The 14,342-nt window shown below is 40.0% G+C and overlaps 1 protein-coding gene across 1 annotated transcript; it reads right to left on the reverse strand.

Annotated features, from left to right (window-relative positions):
* Positions 1 to 2,486: 2,486 nt before the first annotated feature.
* eif3f (eukaryotic translation initiation factor 3, subunit F) lies at positions 2,487 to 9,050 on the reverse strand. Its single transcript, XM_052127166.1, has 8 exons — positions 8,888 to 9,050; positions 8,606 to 8,676; positions 8,059 to 8,138; positions 7,812 to 7,949; positions 5,833 to 5,924; positions 4,057 to 4,193; positions 3,699 to 3,812; positions 2,487 to 2,608 (listed from the first exon to the last, which is right to left on the reverse strand). Exons 1-8 carry the CDS (start codon positions 8,997 to 8,999, stop codon positions 2,531 to 2,533), a joined length of 822 nt encoding a protein of 273 aa, XP_051983126.1. The 5' UTR covers positions 9,000 to 9,050; the 3' UTR covers positions 2,487 to 2,530.
* Between the last annotated feature and the right edge of the window lie 5,292 nt (positions 9,051 to 14,342).

Raw genomic sequence — 14,342 nt, forward strand, 5'->3', positions numbered from 1 at the left:
AGAGACGAGGGGTGGGCTCATTTTACTCAGACAACCAATCAGTCTCTCTGGATCATTGTGAAGCTATCAAGCCACGCCCTAGCAACCATTAAGAGCACCTTAGCAACAAGTCCCATAGACTTCTATTGAAAAAGATCAAAGGGATATCTCCGGATAGAAGTGTCATAGAAACACAAGGGTGGTCTCGTTTGACTCGGGACAGCAAACAGCCAATCATGCATCACTTCAACACTTCCTAGCCCCTCCCTAGCAACCATTGTCGAGCACCTTAACAACCAAAATCCATAGAGGGATATCTTCCATTCTGAATGTCACAGAGGCATGGGAGTTGGTTTATATCATTCATACTGACAAGCAGCCTTTGGAGATTCATGATTGGCAGCTGCCAAGCCACTCCCTAGCAACTACACAGAGTACCCTAGCAACCGCTTAGCAGTAACTATATCTCTGCACCAGAAAATCAGAGAGACTTCTGGGTTGATTTATTTCAATCAGGATGGCAAGGAGACTTGATAAGTATCACTATGTTAACTGCCTAGCAACCAGATGGGGTTACCCTAGCAACCGAGTAACAAATCACATATCTCTGCATCAGAAAAACGTAGAGACTTCCGGGTTGACTTATTTCAATCAGGATGGCAAGGAGACTTCATTAGTATCACTATGGTAACTGCCTAGCAACCAGATGGGCTTACCCTAGCAACCGAGTAACAAATCACATATCTCTGCATCACAAAAACATAGAGACTTCCGGGTTGACTTATTTCAATCAGGATGGCAAGGACACTTGATTACTATCACTATGGTAACTACCTAGCAACCAGATGGGGTTACCCTAGCAACCGAGTAACAAATCACATATCTCTGCACCAGAAAATAGTACAGACCTCTGGGTTGATTTATTTCACTCAGAATGGCAAGGACACTTGATTAGTACCACTATGGTAACTGCCTAGCAACCAGATGGGGTTACCCTAGCAACAGAGTAACAAATCACATATCTCTGCACCAGAAAATAGTACTGACTTCCGGGTTGATTTATTTCACTCAGGATGGCAAGGAGACTTGATTACTATCACTATGGTAACTGCCTAGAAACCAGATGGGGTTACCCTAGCAACCGAGAAACAAATCACATATCTCGGCACCAGAAAATAGTACAGACTTCCGGGTTGACTTATTTCACTAAGGATGGCAAGGAGACTTGATTAGTATCACTATGGAAACTGCCTAGCAACCAGATGGGGTTACCCTAGCAACCGAGTAACAAATCACATATCTCTGCACTAGAAAACAGTAGAGACTTCCGGGTTCACTTATTTTACTCAGGATGGCAAGGAGACTTCATTAGTATCACTATGGTAACTGCCTAGCAACCATATGGGGTTACCCTAGCAACCAAGTAACAAATCACATATCTCTGCATCAGAAAAACGTAGATACTTCTGGGTTGGTTTATTTCAATCAGGATGGCAAAGACACTTGATTATGATCACTATGGTAACTGCCTAGCAACAAGGAGGGGTTACCCTAGCAACCGAGTAACAAATCACATATCTCTGCACCAGAAAATTGAAGAGAATTCTGGGTTGATTTATTTTAATCAGGATGGCCAGGACACTTGATTAGTATCACTATGGTAACTGCCTAGAAACCAGATGGGGTTAACCTAGCAACCGAGTAACAAATCACATATCTTTCCACCAGAAATTTGTAGAGATTTCGGGTTGACTTATTTCACTCAGGACGGCAAGGAGACTTCATTACTATCACTATGGTAACTGCCTAGCAACCATATGGGGTTACCCTAGCAACCGAGTAACAAATCACATATCTCTGCATCAGAAAAACGTACAGACTTCTGGGTTGGTTTATTTCACTCAGGATGGCAAGGAGACCTGATTACTATCACTATGGTAACTGCCTAGCAACCAGATGGGGTTACCCTAGCAACCGAGTAACAAATCACATATCTCTGCACTACAAAACAGTAGAGACTTCCGGGTTGACTTATTTTACTCAGGATGGCAAGGACACTTGATTAGTATCACTATGGTAACTGCCTAGCAACCAGATGGGGTTACCCTAGCAACCGAGTAAGAAATCACATATCTCTGCACCAGAAAACACTACAGACTTCCGGGTTGACTTATTTCACTCAGGATGGAAAGGAGCCATGTGTTGTATTACCTTGGTAACTGCATAGCAACCACTTGGGCTTACCCTAGCAACCGAGTAACAAATCACATATTTCTGCACCAGAAAATCGTACAGACTTCTGCTTTGATTTATTTATGACCATAATTTTTGTTCTTTTCAAGTTATAGCATGCTGTTTCACGAGTTTTGCCACGACAAGCACCACTCACATTTTCTTCAGGAAATGTACCTATCTAGTTAAATATCTACAATTCAAATAGGACTAAAAAGAGTCTCATATTGTACACACTCAGTTTAATCAGATAAAAAAAAAAAAAAACACACAGATTGTTGGAATGACAAACATGTATTTATTTAGTTTTTCTCTCTCATTAAAGAATAATTAGTTTCTCGTTAAGCGCAATCTGAGCTTGAGTGAGATTCGCCAGGTAGGTCACCATCAACAGATCCTGAAAGAAACAAAAGAGTTTACACACTTCAGAAGCACTACTACACAACTTTGAATCAATCTGACAAACACAATGATTAAGGGTGCTTTCACACTAGCACTTTTGGAGCGCACCAGAGCTCAAATGACGTCAAAGTTTGGTTTGTTTGGGTGGGTGGTGTGAACGCTGTTTTCCAAACTCGGGTGAGCACCTGAGAACCGCACTTGTGTCCACTTGAAATGTGGTCTGGGGTACAGTTCCAACACATTCTCACACCCAACTCGTCACATATGGACGCTTCGGGAGGACCCCTTCGGCGGGTTTTAAAACATAAAAAAAACAGTTGGAGGGCCAGATAAAGCATAAAAAACAGTTGGAGGGCCAGATAAAGACGTCAAATTACAACGACCACGCTCCGGTTCGGAGATACATAGAAGTCTATCGGAGTACCCTGCGCGTCGAAAAATGACGCCAAAGGTATACCCAACTCGTCAATATGTGACGAACTGCCCGAAGCGTCCGTATGTGACGAGTCGGGGTGAGAATGTGTTGACAGTTCATGTGAACTCCGGTGCGATTTGCTGCTAATATGAACGCAATCATACCAAATTGCAGAAGTGTACCCTTAATGATGACAAATAATTTGTAGGCTCCTGATCACAATTATTATTGTATAATGCATATCTCATACCAGCTGGTGTCCAAATAATTCACCTTCAGAGAACAGCTCACAGTCTTCACATCTCTTGCAAAGCATCCGCGTGCTCAAGGCAGACAAAGGTAAAAATCTTCACATCATTGCACATTCAATGCATCCATGACAGACAAAAAAAATAATTGTCCTTTTGTGCATATAAAGTTTTGGTTGTAATACAAAAAGATATGTACTTAAATAACAGTGAAGCTTATGTCTTCTTGAGTCATTGCCTAGTTACAGTAGTAAACACCTGCCGATTGTATTCACGTTGATGACGTAACCAGGTCGCGGTTCGGACCAAAAAAACATGATGTGAACAGGGACGAGCGGGGGAGGAAACAAACTCTGGTTCAATCGAACCAAGTGTGAAAGCACCCTAAAAGGATGTCATGTATTTCAGGATGTGTCACTTACATTAATGTTTGAGTTAAGCATGCTCTCAAAATCTTCTGCCGTGATTTTGGGCACTTTGTTCACCAGATCCATCAGGTAACGACCAACGCTGTTATCTGCCATCACTTTACCAGACTGAAAATAACATTTGCAGTCATTAAACAATACAGTTAAGATCTAGTGGATTTCTCCTAAAACAATTCTTTGTTTACATATATGACTTTTAGCATAAAATTCTTTCTGAATTATAATAAAAAAAATAGAGTAAAAAAAACTAAAATAAAATGGGTATAGCATGGAAATGCTTGTCTTGAACGCCACTAAATAATCTGAAAATCCTTCGTTCAAGTAATCCCTAAAAGAGACATAAAACGCTCACCATTACATCCTCTATATATGAGAGCACTGTAGAAAGCATTTCCTGTATGCGTCCTGCTGCACTGCCCACCTGTACCAGGTCTGTTGTCAGCCCGTTTGTGCGGTTGGGAGATGCTCGAGTCCTTTGTAGAAGGTCAACTATAAAAAGAGATATTAGAGTTAAAAATTAGTTTTGTGGACAAAAATATAATTGTGCCACCATATTAATTTAATTATACAATTATAAAAAAAATAATAATAAAAAAAGTAATTGATGACTTGGACCAAATAATAAAGAAAATCAGCCAATAAGTGTCCAACATAGATGAGAACTCCTTCAATACTGTTTAAAAAGCATCCCAGGGTGATACCTCAAGAAGTTGGTTGAGAAAATGTCAAGAATATGCACAGATAACTGTGCCTTTAAGCAGTTTGTAAAATTCCAGAAAATGATGTCAAGCCTTCAGGCAATTAGCTTCTGATAGGAGGTGTACTGAATTGGAGGTGTACCTGCGGATGTATTTTAAGGCCTGCCTTCAAACTCAGTGCCATATTGCTTGACATCATGGGAAAATCAAAAAACATCACAAAAATAGTTTTGGACCTCCACAAGCCTGGTTCATCCTAGGGAGCAATTTACAAATGCCTGAAGGTACCACGTTCATTTGAACAAACAATAGTAAGCAAGTATAACACCATGGAACCACGCGGCCATCATACCGCTCAGGAAAGAGACGCATTCTGTCTCCTAGAGAAGAATGTAGTCTGATGCAAAAAGTGTAAATCAATCCCAGAACAACAGAAAAGGACCTGGTGAAGATGCTCGAGGAAACAGGAAGTCAAGTATCTATATCCACAGTAAAAACAAGTCCTATATCAACATAACAAAGGCTGCTCAGCAAGGAAGAAATCACTGCTCCAAAATCGCCATAAAATAAGCCAGACTACAGTTTGCAAGTGCACATGGGGACAAAGATCTTCCTTTTTGGAGAAATGTCCTCTTGTCTGAAGAAACAAAAATTGTTTGGTCATAATGACCATCATTATGTTTGGAGGAAAAAAGGCGAGGCTTGCAAGTCAAAGAACACCTTCCTAACCGTGAAGCATGGGGGGTGGCAGCATCATGTTGTGGGGGTGCTTTGCTGCAGGAGGGACTGGTGCACTTCACATAATAGATGGCATCATCCGGAAGAAAAATTGTGTGGATATATTGAAGCAAAATATCAAGACATCAGCCAGGAAGTTAAAGCTGGGTCTTCCAAATGGACAATGAGCCCAAGCGTACCTCCAAAGTTGTGGGAAAATGGTTTAAGGACAATAATGTCAAGGTATTGTAGTGGCCATCACAAAGCTCTGACCTCAATCCGATTTGTGGGCATGTGCAAGAAGCATGTGCGAGCAATGAGGCCTAAAAGCCCGACGCAGTTACACCAGTTCTGTTTGGAGGAAAGGCCCAAAATTCCAGCAATTTATTGTAAGAAGCTTGTGGAAGGCTACCCAAAATGTCTGACCCAAGTTAAATAATTTAAAGGCAACGCTACCAAATACTCACAAAGTGCATGTAAACTTCTGACCCACTGAGAATGTGATGAAAGAAATAAAAGCTGAAATAAATAATTCTCTCAACTATTATTCTGACATTTCACATTCTTAAAATAAAGACAGGGAAAGTTTTCTACAATTAAATGTCAGGAATTGCGAAGTTTAAATGTATTTGGCTAAGGTGCATGTACATTTCTGACTTAAACTATATATATATAAGCCATATAATAGAATGGGCAATCTGCAAAATTCTGACCTCCAATGCGCTCTGTGTCATAGTAGATGTACTTGACTGTTAGTGGGGTGAACATGACGCCAACTGTCTTGCTCGGGACACCCATCTGTGAACTAACAACACAAACAACAAATCAGTGCAGAAGATTTACATTTATACTTGTTGTATTGAGATGTTAACTTGTATATAGGTGTTTCTTAAACTTCAGGCACTTCATGTCCCAAGGGTTGATTTTTTTATTTTTGTTATATGAAGGTCACATTAAAACTGACTTGAAAAACGTTTTAGCATTTCTTCATTTAATTTTTATACTTGCCTGTATTAGGAATGTCCCAATACCAATACTGGTATCAGAATCGGGTCTGTTACCACGCTCATGTACTTGTACTCTCAAAAGTGCTCCGATACCAAAAACCGATACCATCTGACATACGAATGTCATTCTGTAAAGATTCAGCGCACAGATTAAAATAAGATTCAGCGCACAGATTAAAATCACGTTATACCTTAGTAAGGTTAACCGCAAAAGCTGCATTTAATGAGATAAATACATAGTTTGCATGTGCCGTGTGCTTCAAATGTGAGTGTTTGGGAATGTGTGGAGCTGGTGGTGTGATGACATACACAGGAAAAAAAACATCATGATCATTGCATGCCTTGTTTGTAGCAGTTGACAGTGAGCAGAGCACCAATTCACTTTGTAGCACGAGGCATATCCAGACTACATTTGATTTAATTTAATAGCAACCTTTTGCAGTGTAATAATCACTTTGAGGCACGTAGCAACCAGCTTTTCTGGATTGAGAAGCTTCCGTCATAACACAGAAACACTTCAAAATAACAGCTCTGCTAAAATAAAAGCAACATTTTGAAGTATGACAGATATAGATCAGTACTGTATAGTTATGCAATACTCGCTTTAATACTACCACTAATAATAATAATAATAAAAACATCAATAATTGTATTATATTTAAGCAATATCTCATATCTATGATGCTCTGTTATGCAGCACTTTATTTAACAAAAATATCTCCAATGTTGTTTTTGTATTGTGCTGTAAGGTTCTGTATAAAGCACTTCATTTAATAAAAACAATACAATATTATGTTGAAAATTAATTGTATATTTTCATTTAAAGTTTTAATGAAAGCACTATTTTGATGATAAAATGTGAAAACTGTTGATATGGAATTCAGGAGCGAAAAAAAAAAAAAAAACAAACAAAAAAACACAGGTATCGGATCCGGTATCGGAGAGTACCCAAAAAAGAGAGAATTAGTTTTTTACTATTTTAGCCTTGTCCCAGAGCCAGACTTTGAGTATGAATCTATGAAAATCCATTATAAAACAATCAGTTATTACATGTTTAAAACTATGATCATCTGAACAAAGAGTAAAATAAACAATTATAATATTTGTTGTGTAAAAATAATTTCAGTTTTTCAAAAATGATGACTGTCCAACAGTTGTTGCATAATTTCCACCACATCAAACAAATCTGTCCTTAATAAAAGTTTTTCAAAAGGTTTTTGTAGTTGTTACCAAGCCGACTAAAATGTCAGCAAAGAGCATGCTTGAGATGAAATAGGAGAAAAGTGATGTTTGAAGAAAAAGAAAAATCATCTGTAAGCAGATTATTGTTTTTGGCCTTCCTTTCCAATCAAGCTGTAAATGCAAAACGTGTGAATACATCACACTTTAGAATACATCAAATGTTAGCTATGAAAATAGTCTCAGAAAGAAAAAGTCTGCATTTTTATTTTAAATAGTTTTTATTCCACCTCATAAATTCTGTAAAACAAATACTACATAATTTAAGATGTGGTGGAAATACCACTGTTCTGAGAATTCAAAGAAATTTTGTTTTTTTAACCTACTGTGATGCATGACAAAACAAAAACGTTTTAACTAGACTTCTTTCTAGTCCACAGCACTAAAATTTGTAGAAAAATGCAAGCGAAAGAAGGAAACATGAGTGAATTAGTGGGTCAGCATACCTGACGTAGGCACGGATGTTCATTTTGTTGCTCTGAAGGGCTGTGTCCACTGTGAGGTGAATGGGGTTTGGAGCCTCTCGGCTGTAATACTCATGAATCAGAACAGAGTGCTCTGTGATGTCATATCCTGTGGCATACCTGGCAACAAAGGAAAGATTAAGCTTTGAATTTGTTTTCATTATGCAAGCACTGTAAGATTAAGTTAAAACCAGGATCACTGAAATCATTAAAGATCATGGTCACCTACCATCCAATAATGAGTTCACTGGGTGAAACCTTTTTATGAAGCTCATACATGTTCTTGGCAAACTCCATGTCCACAGCCACCTATAACAAATATATAATTTTTGACACTTGTTACAACTGATGGGTAATGATGGCTTTGTGTTGCAACAGCATTGCGCGGAGGTTACTATGGTTTTTGTCTTGATTCTCAAATAGTTAATAGTTGCAAAAACTTTTTCGACATGCAAAGTGTCTGAATTCTAAAAACGTTCCTACTGTAATGCCCCAAAGTTAAGAGATGGTTGCCAAAGCTGGCTAATGTCAATTAATAATGTGTTAATGTGACTATGGGCATTTGTTTAATAACAACCACACAGGATCTAATATCATGACATACTTAACCATCCAATTCCACCAACAAAATAGTACCAGCAAGTAAAATTGCATTACCATGTTTTGCTTCATTTTAGACACATTTGACATATAATTATGGGAATCATTTAAAATCATGATATATATCAAAATACTTTTAAGGATAAAGTGAAAGATGTGTTGTTTATTTGTCTCACCTCATCCTCAGACTCATTGTGAGGAACAGAGAAGCAGTTGGTGACTTCTACTGAATGCTTGTCTACAGTTCCTGCAGGACACAGAAATTTTACAAGTTAAGTGCTGATGACAGCTATAAAAAATGAGCAAATATGACACATTACGGAATTGGTCACACATTTAGTTTGTACACTATTCGTCCTCACCGCCTGCAACACATGCTTCATGAGACAAAAACGACTCTTGCTGTCTGTATTAAAAGCAACACTCCTGGATCTCACTCATAATATTACATGACCCACCTAATAATGTCCCGATCACGCGACTAGCTCCCTCATTCCTACGTTCGTAAGAGTCCGCAATCGATGCTAGAACCACCGGGTGGATTTTCACGACTGGGCCGTACACCGCCATGATTTAGGAAAGGAAGTGGAGAAAGGCGTCAATCAGAGAAGAAGAGAGAGTGTGAGTGACTCACTGTAGGATATGTGCTGCTCCCCCCTACTGTTTGTACACACAAAAAGCAAGTAGGCATAGCTGCAGGCCGGAGGTCTCCGGCATATACACTCACCTAAAGGATTATTAGGAACACCATACTAATACTGTGTTTGACCCCCTTTTGCCTTCAGAACTGCCTTAATTCTACGTGGCATTGATTCAACAAGGTGCTGAAAGCATTCTTTAGAAATGTTGGCCCATATTGATAGGATAGCATCTTGCAGTTGATGGAGATTTGTGGGATGCACATCCAGGGCACGAAGCTCCCTTTCCACCACATCCCAAAGATGCTCTATTGGGTTGAGATCTGGTGACTGTGGGGGCCATTTTAGTACAGTGAACTCATTGTCATGTTCAAGAAACCAATTTGAAATGATTCAAGCTTTGTGACATGGTGCATTATCCTGCTGGAAGTAGCCATCAGAGGATGGGTACATGGTGGCCATAAAGGGATGGACATGGTCAGAAACAATGCTCAGGTAGGCCGTGGCATTTAAACGATGCCCGATTGGCACTAAGGGGCCTAAAGTGTGCCAAGAAAACATCCCCCACACCATTACACCACCACCACCAGCCTGCACAGTGGTAACAAGGCATGATGGATCCATGTTCTCATTCTGTTTACGGCAAATTCTGACTCTACCATCTGAATGTCTCAACAGAAATCGAGACTCATCAGACCAGGCAACATTTTTCCAGTCTTCAACTTTTGAGCTCTTGCAAATTGTAGCCTCTTTTTCCTATTTGTAGTGGAGATGAGTGGTACCCGGTGGGGTCTTCTGCTGTTGTAGCCCATCCGCCTCAAGGTTGTGCGTGTTGTGGCTTCACAAATGCTTTGCTGCATACCTCGGTTGTAACGAGTGGTTATTTCAGGCAAAGTTGCTCTTCTATCAGCTTGAATCAGTCGGCCCATTCTCCTCTGACCTCTAGCATCAACAAGGCATTTTCGCCCACAGGACTGCCGCATACTGGATGTTTTTCCTTTTCACACCATTCTTTGTAAACCCTAGAAATGGTTGTGCGTGAAAATCCCAGTAACTGAGCAGATTGTGAAATACTCAGACCGGCCCGTCTGGCACCAACAACCATGCCACGCTCAAAATTGCTTAAATCACCTTTCTTTCCCATTCTGACATTCAGTTTGGAGTACAGGAGATTGTCTTGACCAGGACCACACCCCTAAATGCATTGAAGCAACTGCCATGTGATTGGTTGATTAGATAATTGCATTAATGAGAAATTGAACAGGTGTTCCTAATAATCCTTTAGGTGAGTGTATATATGGCAACAATCATATATCATTGCAATATAACAATGAAATCAGGTGCAAAAGTGCATTGCAGGAAAAGATCAACTAAAATACATAATTAAAATAAAACCAAAAAGCTAGGGTTTGTTTTTTAAATCATATTCTTCTATTATTTCAAAAAGTTTTTGTGTATTTTTACTTTTCATAATTTGCAGACCCTTTGTGTAAGAAAGAAACACATTGTGAAATACAGAAAACCTGGGTTTCACTTTCAAATATTTAGATTTGTGTATATAAAATTTCCCAAAAATAAGGATGTCATTAACCATAAAATCTTTGTAGCTGTTCATAACAAGTCCAAAGACAATGTCCTTATGAGAGAAAACAGCAAGAAGAGGAACCTTTGGGAAAAGCCACTCATGAATGTCAAGCCATAAAGCCTCTACATACATACAATGGAAAAATAAATGATCTGTAGTTTCAATCTCATCACAAAATAGGCCTACACAATTACTAGTTTCAATTCCAAATCTTTGTCGTACAAATTCACTGAAAGGATAAACATCGTTTAAAATTTTGAAATGGATTTCCTTAGCTTTGGGGGTTAATGGGAGTTTTAAATAATTTGTTCGTAACCTGAATTATTGTTTCTTTTGAGAAAACCTGTGATATCAAGTTTGTATAAACTACAAAAGGGAACAAAATATTATCAAACATATTTCTGATAGATTTGTTTGAAAATGTAGTATCTTGAAATCGTAACCTCGAATTAAAAGTGATGGGAGGCACAGGGTGGTGGGATTAGAATGTGAAAGGAATCCTTTAATTAGACATATAATAGAGTTGGGGATAGCTTTGATTATAGAATTAAATGTGTTCCGATTACAGATTATATCATATTTAAGACAAAAATTATCATATGAAATAATGTCTCCGGCATATATATATATATATATATATATATATATATATATATATATATATATATATTAGATTTTATGTATGTATACATTGATTTTGATTTAAAAAAATTTAAAATTATATTATATATATATATATATATATATATATATATATATATATATATATATACATTTGTATATATTCACATAAATTATGCCTCATTATGTCTCTCTTCACATTCCAACACTAATGGATCAATAGAACAGCATAACCAGCAGGTGGCGATAAAGTTCATTATATTACGTGCCCAGTTTTCCTAGCTTTGACGAAACAAGTTTAAAAAAAAGATCGTGCAGTTTTCAAATGCCTCATTAATCTACTTTAAATATATTTTAACTGTATTTGTCTAAATAAAAAGTTGAAGCCACGCATAAAGTTCCTACTTACTGATAGATATCACTGGAATACTGTTCTAAGAAACCATTAGATTTGTAAACAGCGTAGAGGTATCTGACCACGGCCCGCGCGGGTTCAAGGTCTAGCCAGAACCCTTTTACATAGGAACCTACAAGCTTAGCCTAAATGAGCATAACGCGGCGGCCAAAGACATTCTGTAGACTGTACACCAACGAGGAGGCATGAGGCCGTTTTTTAAATGTATGTCTATGTAGGATATGCTTTATTACTCGGAATAAACTGCTTTTGTGAGGGAACAGCTCATATTTTAATGAATTGACCGCCTTACCACTAATATTCAACATGTTTTACACCCAAAAAAATTATTTTGAATGAACTATGTTTGGAGTTTACTAAGATATAATTGCTGTTTTAAAAGAGAAGACGCTGAAAAACTTGCGACAGTTAGGTGTCGGTTTACGGTTCTCCTGATTCTCTTGCATGGTATCCGCAAACGGGGATTTACCGTCGTAATACCATAGTTACGCTCTGTACATGTAAAAAAAAAGAAGAAGAAGAAGAAGAAAAAGAAAAAGAAGAGTAGGTCATTATATATAAATAGAAGCTCTCTGGTATAGCTGCAGGCCTGAGACTTCCAAATGGGAGCGGGATACAAAAGAGGTCACAGTTAATGTTAGGGACAGCCAGGGTTAGGTTAGGGCAGGGATGACAAACTTTTCTACTGAGGGCCAAAAATCAATCTTGATTGAGGTATTTGGGCCAAAAGAGAGCATTGCATTACTATAAGAAACTCAGGGGCTGGAATTTATTTCTGAAAATTGCATATCCTGCATTGTTACTAAATCCTATTCTATTTCTCATTCACATATTTCAAATATTTTGGCTATTAAATGAATAAGCCAATTTAATAAAACAATGAACATTAGTCAGAGATATTGTAACGAACACTGGTGAGGGCACCTCCCCCTTCAGTCATCGGAGATCGGGTTTACCGGTGTATTAACCAGTAAAACCACATTCCCCATTAACCCACATATCTAGGTCTGATTATGCTCCAGCTGTGCCTTGTTGTCTCTTCCCTATTTAAGTCATGTCTGTTTTCCACTTCACTGTGAAGTCTTGTTTGCTCTGGCTACATTACCAAGCATTATCCTGTTTACTCTGAGATTTACCGTGTACCAACCTTGCTTTGTTCTCCGACCCTGTTTGATTTCCACTTCCCTGTGAGTACCTTGCCTGTTTATCAATCTCCATTGTCTGCTGCCTGCCCCGATCTTCTGCCTGCTCTGATATCGTATCTGCCTGCCTACTATATTCCTGTCTGCTTGTGGTTTGACCCTGCCTGTACGTTTGATTATTCCTCTGTCCAATAAAACCGCTTATGGATCTCAACCCACTTGAGTCTTCATTACAGAAGACTTCGCCAAACACCGATCCAGCGGTGATTTCACGCATGGCCGAAGAACTCTCTGTGCAAGCTAATCTGCTGGCTACACAACAACACCAACTCGGTCGGCTCACGTCAGCGGTAGAGGAGATGATGCACTCCATGCAAGCCTTCCACCAGCCCGCACCTGCACCGGCGCCGGCAGAGCCTCAAGCCAGCACGGAAGCCGTTGTCAATCCTCATCTTCTCACATCCACCAGCCCACGATTCGCGCTACCCGACAAATTTGACGGTACGCCCTCTAGGTGTAAGGGGTTCATCATGCAGTGCTCGGTTTTCCTCTCACAACAACCGGCACTGTATCCCACTGATGAGAGTAAAATTCTCTTTATGAGCTCCGTGCTCACGGGGAGAGCCCTCGACTGGGCCACCGCGGTCTGGACCAACCAGGGGTTCACCCAGTTTTCCTTTGACTCATTCAGGCAGGGACTGATTGACGTCTTTGATCACCCCGAGGGCGGTAAGAATGCCGACGAACAGCTCCTGGCTCTCCGCCAGGGAAACCGCACAGCGGCGGATTACGCACTCTCCTTCCGCACCCTCGCCGCACAAACCGGTTGGGTGGATTCCACTCATAAGCTCCTCTTCCGGCAGGGGTTGAATGCGGAACTCCAATCCGAGCTGGCCTGTCGCGATGAGGGAACTTCACTAGAGCAATTCGTCTCCCTGGCCATCCGCATTGACCGCCTCATCCGCTCCAGACGTCCAGTTCAGTGGCCCCAGCCCGGCGGGCCACACCTTTCCCAACGGGACACCAACACCATGATACATCGGAGCCTATGCAGGTCGACCGAACCCACATCTCTCCCGAGGAAAGAGAACGCCGTTTCTCCAACCACCTTTGTTTATACTGTGGCCAAGCTGGACATCAATGCTGCCCGACACGGCAACCACAACCACAACCACAACGGCCTGGGGTAAGTCTGTTAATTTCCTCCACGCTGTCTAAAACCTGCCTCGAAGTTCCCGTTAAGCTCATTTACCTAGCGTCCAGTACCGGTGCGCATGCTATGATAGACTCAGGGGCTGCGGGCAACTTCATTGACAAAAGTTTTGCAAACAGTACCACATTCCCTTGACGGCTTGCACTCCTTCTTTGACAGTGGCGGCACTAGATGGTCGTCCCCTGGGATCCGGCCGAGTGTGTCACACCACCATCGATATTCTCCTGCAGGTGGGTGTACTACACACTGAGACCACACGCTTTTATGTCATTCACTCCCCCCACAACCCAGTCATTCTT

This window comes from Xyrauchen texanus, chromosome 5 (genome assembly GCF_025860055.1).
Source record: "Xyrauchen texanus isolate HMW12.3.18 chromosome 5, RBS_HiC_50CHRs, whole genome shotgun sequence".
NCBI lineage: Eukaryota > Metazoa > Chordata > Actinopteri > Cypriniformes > Catostomidae > Xyrauchen > Xyrauchen texanus.

What these genes read in the sequence shown, in the direction of transcription:
- eif3f (XM_052127166.1), bottom strand. Translation starts at nt 8,999, where the DNA reads ATGGCGGTGTACGGCCCAGTCGTGAAAATCCACCCGGTGGTTCTAGCA. An exon ending in CGTGATCGGGACATTATTAG is followed by an intron (nt 8,677 to 8,887) that starts GTGGGTCATGTA and finishes TGTGTCCTGCAG; the next exon opens with GAACTGTAGACAAGCATTCA. An exon ending in CATATATAGAGGATGTAATG is followed by an intron (nt 3,813 to 4,056) that starts GTGAGCGTTTTA and finishes TGTTATTTTCAG; the next exon opens with TCTGGTAAAGTGATGGCAGA.